The sequence below is a fragment of the Cricetulus griseus genome, assembly GCF_003668045.3.
Source record: "Cricetulus griseus strain 17A/GY chromosome 1 unlocalized genomic scaffold, alternate assembly CriGri-PICRH-1.0 chr1_1, whole genome shotgun sequence".
In the NCBI taxonomy this organism is placed as follows: domain Eukaryota; kingdom Metazoa; phylum Chordata; class Mammalia; order Rodentia; family Cricetidae; genus Cricetulus; species Cricetulus griseus.
Window position 1 is genome coordinate 220324502 of NW_023276807.1, and position 8284 is coordinate 220332785.

At 45.0% G+C, this 8284-nt stretch overlaps 1 protein-coding gene across 1 annotated transcript in view; it reads left to right on the forward strand.

The window, feature by feature from the left end:
* Fbxo16 (F-box protein 16) overlaps positions 1-7637 on the forward strand; it is a 45042-nt gene extending 37405 nt beyond the window's left edge. The window contains exon 7 of the mRNA XM_035453105.1: positions 7467-7637. Within this exon, the coding sequence (XP_035308996.1) occupies positions 7467-7637 (171 nt within the window). The remainder of the gene's footprint in view (positions 1-7466) is intronic.
* The last annotated feature ends 647 nt before the right edge of the window (positions 7638-8284 follow it).

An 8284-nucleotide genomic window follows, 5' to 3' on the forward strand; every position in this document is an offset into this window, starting at 1 on the left:
GGTAGAGGTGCAGACCAAAGCAGAGTCCTGACCAGATGGGCCTGAGCAGCTTTCTGGGCTCCACAGTGGCAGGACAGGGGTCTTCCTTACAGAATATCAGGGAGAGCAGCTCTGCCTTTACCCTTAGAAGGAGCTCCCTCTCAGTGAGGACTTCTCACCCAGTGAGGCTTTGTCTCCACTGATGCTCACACAAAAAACCTTCTGTTTTTATACTTTTCAAGTACTAGTAATCCACATTTAGATACAGAATTATATATCACCCCCGAACTAGGAGTCATAATACAATATGTAAGGGATACAATTCCTAAACACCGAAAAGGGTGATGTCTTCTACAAAGTGAAGATTTGCCATGTCCCTGCTGTCCCTCTGACACAGAATCTCATCATTGGCCTCAAACCAGTGGACTCAGATGATCTTCCTGCTTTAGCTTCCTAAGTAGCTGGGGCTATAGGCACATGCCTGTGCTTGGCTTTGCCACTTTTCTTTACCTTTTTTTTTCCATTGCAGAAGTACTGAGAAGATTGAGTGAACAAATGAATTTTTTTAGTTCTAGGTGTGTACATCAATGGCCGTTGGCTTTCTGGGAGAGCTATTGGGACACTTTGTCAACTATTCTTAGCACTGTATTTCCTTGTTCTCCATACTCTCTAAGTGCTTTACCTAGCTCTCTGATCTATGGGCTTATCCAGTGGTGCTGTTCATATGGCTTATCATTTCCAAGTGGCTGCACATACAAGAAAAAATCTTAAGAAATCAACTACAGGATGAAAACCACAAGTCTGTGTGCCGACTCATTCATAGTTTGTTTCCTGCTTGTCACTTTTATAGGGCACTGCTGTTTCTTGGGTCTCTGAGCTTCAGCAGCCTCTGTGTCTTGTCCTCCAGCACCCAACCTACCACTAGTGTCTTCTGTGCTTATTTCAGAGTCTACCTGCTGCAGCCATTGCCCTGTAATAAAAGGAAGGAGACACTGGGATGGATCTCACTGATTCAGCAAGTATTTTGCAGGCATTGGACTAGGCATTAGGGACACAACCAGAATAAGACACAGTTCTTTCCCATAGGTGGCTGGTAGGCTAGAGGGGGAAAGCTCCCAACTGAGGAAGAAATAATTAGGTATCTGAGATAGGTAATTGTACCAATATTCATTCACTGAGGCTGGAAACTAGGCAGACACAGCAAGGCTGAAGAACTTGTGGGTCTCCAAGTGAACCATTCAAAGGAGGCCTCAATGGAAGAGCCAGAACTCAGGGGGGAAGAATAGATGGTGAGGTAGACCCAGCTATGATGATCTAGGTACCAGATATCCAGGAAGCAGGCCAAGTCCAGCAATTTCATGTTGAAAGCTCAAACTTACAGCAGCTGTGGTTAGTTGCACAAGACCCAAACAAGAAGGGACCATTCAGCATTCCATCGTGAGTTAGGGATGGGCTTGTGAAGTCCCAGTCTAGCTAAAGAGCTGTTGACACTTATGGCTGCACGGGGTGGGGAGGGGCAGGGGGTGTCATTTTTCTTCAGTGGTGTGTCCACTGGTGAGTTCCCCATGTTCCAGGAAACACTCATTAAACCCACTGAACAGTTATAATGATAAAAATTTAAAAGCCACAGGTTAGAGAGATGGCTTAGTGGTTAAGAGCACTGACTGCTCTTTCAGAGGTCCTGAGTTCAATTCCTAGCAACCATATGATGGCTCACAACCATCTGTAATGAGATCTGGAGCCCTCTTCTGGCCTGCAGACAGACATGCTGGCAGAAACTGTATACGTAATAAATAAATCTTAAAATTTAAAAGCCATGAAAGTAGGAGGGGAGTTACTGAGAAGAAAGGGTTCAGAGGGAGTAGCAGGGGGTTAGGGAGGGCAAAAGAGAGTGAATATGATCATGCATTATGAAATTATCAAAGAATAAACAAAATATTTTTAAAGAAGAGAGGATCAATATCTAATCCTGTGTTTTGGTGTTGACATGTGTGTGGTGTATACACAGTTGCATTTGTGTTCTCATTGGCAACACTTGTATTTCGTGTGTACATTTGCACATAAATTTATTTATTGTGAACATTGAGAATGCACACAATATCTTCAGAAGGATATAAAACAGCAGATAGCTTTGGTTGGCCTTATGAAAGGGAGCATAGGGGATGAATAGTGGATCTCATTGAGCCCATTCTTACCTTTTGAGTATTAAATTATGCATAAATGTAGCCTATGCAAACAGCAAAGAAGTTCTATTTTTCATACACTTTTTTAATATTTTATTTATTATGTATACAACATTCTGCTTCCATGTATATCTGCACACCAGAAGAGGGCACCAGATCTCATAACAGATGGTTGTGAGCCACCATGTGGTTGCTGGGAATTGAACTCAGGACCTCTGGAAGAGCAGTTGGTGCTCTTAACCTCTGAACCATCTCTCCAGCCCCAGAAGTTCTATTTTTAAAGAAAGGGAGAGAAATCTCAGAGGCCCAGTTGGAGACTCCCATTAAGGAAGAAGCCCTGTGGAGGAAGGAGGGCTAGTGAAAACAGATTGGACCTAAGGTACACAGGGGTCAAATGAACCATTTGAAATTAGGTGTTCCAACCAAAGCTATCTGCTGTTTTATATCCTTCTGAAGATATTGTGTGCATTCACAATGTTCACAATAAATAAATTTATGTGCAAATGTACACACGAAATACAAGTGTTGCCAATGAGAACACAAATGCAACTGTGTATACACCACACACATGTCACCTTCCTAAAATTGTCCTTGTTGTTAAGTTCATGTTGGAGAGGGTAGACATTTCATAGGTCTGAGGGGGGTGGGAGGTAGCAAAGATCAGCAGGAAGGAAAAGGCTTGGGGAGCCCTGGTGTTGGAGTGAGGGACATTTCTAGATATCATTTCGACCACAGTTGTTGCAAACCAAGATCCAACACTCTAAGGTTTTTATTCAAATAGCTTCCCTTTTTTTCTCTCAAATTTTATGGCTCATACCTGTAATCCTTTGAGTGGCTGAAGCAGGAGGATTGCTATGAGTTTGAGACTAGCCTGTGCTATATTGGTAAATTCCATGCTAGCCTGGGTTACATACGACTTTGTCTCTAAGACACACACACACACACACACACACACACACACACACACACACCAAAAAAGCAGACATTAAGGTAGTGTTTGTTTGTTTGTTTGTTTTTCGAGACAGGGTTTCTCTGTGTTTCTTTGGAGCCCATCCTGGCACTTGCTCTGGAGACCAGGCTGGCCTTGAACTCACAGAGATCCGCCTGCCTCTGCCTCCTGAGTGCTGGGATTAAAGGCGTGCGCCACCAACACCTAGCCCAGACACTAAAGTCTTAAACTGGATCTGGAGAGATGGCTCCATTGGAAAAATGCTTGCCTTGCAAACACACGAACCTGAGTTGATCCTCAGCACCCATCTAAGGTATATGTGTGAGGGAAGCTGGTCTTGGTGATAGGCGCTTGTAATCCCAGAGCTGGGAGGGTGAAGACAAGCAGGTCAGTGGGGCTTCCTAGCCCTTCTCACTAGGCAAGTCCTAGGCCATTGAGAGGCCTTGTCTCAAACAAACAAACAAACAAACAAACAAACAAAAACAGATGCATGGCACCTGAGAAATGATACTAGAGTTTGTTCTCTGGCTTCCACATGTAGATCCACATACCTACATGCACACACATGTATGTACACACACTCATGCACCCATCTGCACCTATATACTGCAAAAACCAAAGCAGACAGACAAAACCCAGCCTTAAATTGGAGGGAGTCTATAACTTTTCTGGAACAAGAAGAATAGACATAAGAAAAACAGCTTCCCAGAACTGCTCTCAGCAGGACAGAGAAAGCCAACAGTCTGGACAGGTGGTAACAACTACTATGGAGGAACAAGGCAGGGGGAGCTCCAGGGACCTGCCACCATGAAAAAGGAGAGTGGCAAAGAGCCTGCCCAGGCCTGTGGCTGCCCCAGGCTCAGGAGCAAAGGGTTCCTCAAATTCAGTGACAGATAAGCAGGGCTCTGTAATAGGATTAAACCTGAAAGTGTTACAGGTGAGGGGAAACGAGCCCATTCTTGTTATTGTGAGAGCCAGGCTTTGTCCTCATCCAACAGGCAGCACTCTGTCTTTATTGTTCCTGACAGGACACAAAGGAAAACTCCAGTTTGTTCTCTTGCCTTATGTGGATCTGCAAACAACTGGAAACAATTGCTCTGTGGTTGCTTGGTTTTATTTGTCACCTCTCCGTGGTATTGAGGATTGGACCCAGGACCTCTCATGTGCTAAGCAAGTGTTCTACCATTGAGCTGTATCTCCAATTCTCGTTTTATTTTTTGTTATGAGACAAGGTTTAGTTAAGTTGCCCAGGCTGACCTAGAACTATTTCTGTAGCTCAGATAGGCTTTGAACTTTAACCTTTCTGCCCCCAGACTCCTAATGGGCTTGGATTATGAGCAGACCAGCATCTATAGGACAATACTGAAAATGTCAAACGAGAGAAGGTTATATGCTCTTATCTGCCTGCTCCCATTCTTAACATTGGACACTTTGACCCTTCAAACTTAGCCACTTGCTACTTCAACCCTAGTTTTGTCTACTTGTCTGGGGGAAAAATCACCATCCAATATATTCTGGACCCTTGTAGACAGCCCCATGTGGAAACAGTGACGTTCAAGACCCCAGAGCTGCAGGCAGAGAGTCTAAGACTAACACAGAGCAAGCAGTCAAGGCTAAGGTAGGGGGCTCAGTAATGTTCTGGGATCCCACTGATGGAGGAACCCCTAAAGATGAAAGTATTCAAGATAGGCAGGTTCATGAATACCTGTAATCCCAGCATTTGAGAGCAGAAGCAAGAGGATTGCTACAAGTTTAAGGCCAGCTTAGGCTACACAAATGTTATCCCTAAAACACAAAGATAGGGCTGAAGGAATGGCTCAGTCAATGAAATGTTCTTCGTGCAAGCATGGGGACCTGAGTTTGATACCCAGCCAGTGCCCACATAAAAGTTGTCAGTTGGTGTCTGGCATATGTCTGCAATCCCAGTCTGGTGGTTTGAAAGAAAATGGCTCCCAAAGGTAGTGGTACTATCAGGAAGTGTGGCTTTGTTAGAGTGGCTGCGGTCTTATTGGAGGAAGTGTGTCATTTTAGAAGTGGGCATTACGGTCTCAAAAATGCTCAAGCTACACCCAGTGTCTCAATTCACTTCCTTTTGCTTGCAAATCAAGATGTAGGACACTCAGCTACTTCTCCAACACCGTGTCTGCCTGCATGCCACCATGCCACACCATGATGATAATGGACTAAACCTCTGAAAATGTAAGCCACCCCAATGAAATGCTTTTCCTTTATAAGAGTTGCCATAGATGTGGCAATAGAAACCCTAACTAACACTCCCAGCATACCCATAACCCCAGCTCTAGGGAGACAGACTAGAGTGGTACTTCCTAGCCAGCCAGTCTAGCTGAATCAGCAAGCTCCAGGCCAACAAGGGACCGTGCCTCAGAAATCAAGGTGGAGAACAGTTGGGGAAAATAACTTCTAGCCTCCACATGTACATGTGTGTGAACACATATATAATTCATGTGAATCTCCAGGTGTAGTCATTACATGCCTATAATCCCAGCACTGGGGAGGCAAAGGCAGGAGGATCAAGAGTTCAAAATGTCCAACCATTTGAGACCTTGCCTCAAACAAAAACAAAACAAAACAAAAGCCGGTCAACATTCCACCTTCTAGAAGAAGGTGGACCTTGGATGAGTAAGCTGTAAGAATTCAGGCAGGTCAGAGGTACAGGACTGCTTCCTTGAGGGACAGTGAAGGGGCAAGTTAGCTAGAGGGAGGGCAAGTGACAGCAGTCACTGGTTTCTGAGGCAATGGAAATTAAGAGTGAGATTTTCCAGGATTCAGAGGAAGCCTGCACACATCTGTCAGGGCATAAGACGGATTAGTGATTCCACAAGATCTGTCAAGATTGGGGAGGGGTGGGACCATGACTGTGGGAATCGTCCTTCATTGTGCAATTGGAGCTAAGGGGAGGCAAACTATTTTTATTTTGGAATTTTTTCTTTTTTTGTTTTTTCTTTGTTTTTGGTTTGGTTTTGAGTCAGGTAGCCTAGGCCTATGTAGCTCAGGCTGGCCTTGAACTTACAGCAGCCCTCCTTCCTCTAAACTCACATAGCTGGGATTATAGATATATACCATCATCCTCGGCTCAAAGGGCAAACTTTTTAAATTATTTATTATTTGAGATTGGGTCTCACTATGTAGACCAATCTGGCTTCAAATCCATGGAGATCTACCAGCTTCTGCCTCCCAAGTGCTTGGCTCCAACTTTTCTAAAGCACTTCACTCTTTCTGGTCTCAAGCTCAGGTTGCCTTATCTTTTTACTCTCTGTTCTTCTCCTCTTCCATTTCGTGCACACCGCCAGATGTCAAGGAGAGATCTGTTGTCACTGTGAGTTTGGGTTGGGATGTCAGCCTGGGCCATTCACCTTGTTAGAAAGTGCATGCAGATGAATGGAGTGAAAAGCATGGGGACCGTGCTGATGTTCCCCGGTCTAAGACGCAGAAGTCTCGGGAGCCAGCTGTGACACTGAACTGTGTGACTGTGGGCTATCAGCTGTCATGCCTGTGCCTCTGTTTCATTTGCTTGTAAAATGGACATTGTGAATACTTCTTTCCCTCCCTCCCTCCCTCCCTCCCCCCTCCCTCCCTCCCTTCTTCTCTCTCTCTCTTTTTTTAAGTCTTTTTTAAAAAGATTTTTTAAAAAATATTATGCATACAGTGTTCTGCTGGCATTTATGCCTGCATGCCAGAAGAGGGCACCAGATCTCAGCATAGATGGTTGTGAATCACCATGTGGTTGCTGGGAATTGGTTCCAGGACCTCTGGAAGAGCAGTCAGTGCTCTTAACCTCTGAGCCATCTCTCCAGCCCCCCTCTCTCCCTTTCTATCTCATGATTTTCTTGAGGTTCAAATAAAATGTGGTGGGGACTGGGGAGATAACTCAGTCTATAAAGTGGTTTGCTTTGCAAGCCTGAGGACCTGGATTTGACCCCTAGCGCCCATGTAAAGAGCAAGGTATGGTAGGTAGTATGTATTTATAATCTCAGCACTTAGGGGAGTCAACACGGGTGGATCCCTGGGGCTCAATGGCTGGCCAGCTTAGCCTAATTGAAGAGCCCTAGACCACTGAGAGACCCTGTATCAAAAAAAGGTGGGTGGCTCCTGAGGAATGAACTCAGTGTCTTGGTGTGTGTGTGTAAAAGCTCTTTTGAGGGTAAAAAGTTACTAGTTATATAGCTCCAAATGAAGTCTGCATGGGAGTGAGGTAGGGGTTACTGGGAAATTCAGAAATCCTCATCTGCCTTATGACTGCATCATTTGCATCTCATCATTATAAGTAGTTTAATTGTATGACTTCCTTTGGCGAGTAAATAACCTTCCCTCTACTGGTACTTTTTCTTCCCTAGATGTCCCTGAGCTCCCATCCAAAAGTTCCAGTTCGTCTTGCCTGGCCTCTTCATCTGCCGGTGGGACCCTCAGATCCTGAAGCAGTAACTAGAATTCTCATGGAGCACTTCCCAAACCACCCTGGGCTTCGGTCACCCCCCTCAGAGGCTCCAGAGTCAACACAGACTTAAAAATGGAAAAGGACTTTTCTAGAAGTGACTAGGTATTCTTCACAGCTGAGAGTTGGATTCTAACCAGTCCCTCCATTAAACTCTTTTGATTTAAGTTCCTGGTTGTGAAAGGCCCTGTGAGTCTACTGTATCCTGAAGAAAAAAAAAAAGTGCAGAATCTTGGAAATGGGTCAGTAGACATGTTGGGTTTGGTGAGGGGATGTCGGACAGATGGCCTCATTGATAACACTGGGTGAATCAGGGTCTCGGGAGGAAATGATACCCCCAAGGCCCCTTGAGTAGTTAGTAAAGGAGATGCTGAGAATGTTGAGGTTATAGCATAGACCCAGAGGTTTCGACAGCAGAAATGTATTTGCTCACAGTCTGAATACTGGGAGTCCAAGATGATGGTGTGTCAGCAGGTAACGCTGAGGCCTCCTCTCTCCACTGGCCATCTCCTCCCTCTTTCCTTCTAAGTCCTGGTGGACTGGGGCCCATTCCAATGACTCACATGACCCCATTCATCTCTGTCTCCATATGCAGGCTCATTCTAAGACACTGGGAGTTAGAAGTCCAGCATGTGGATTTTAGGGGACATGGTTCAACCATTAGCACATGCAATGGGCAGGATTAGGAGAATCGAGATAGGTGGATGGCAATGGGGAGAA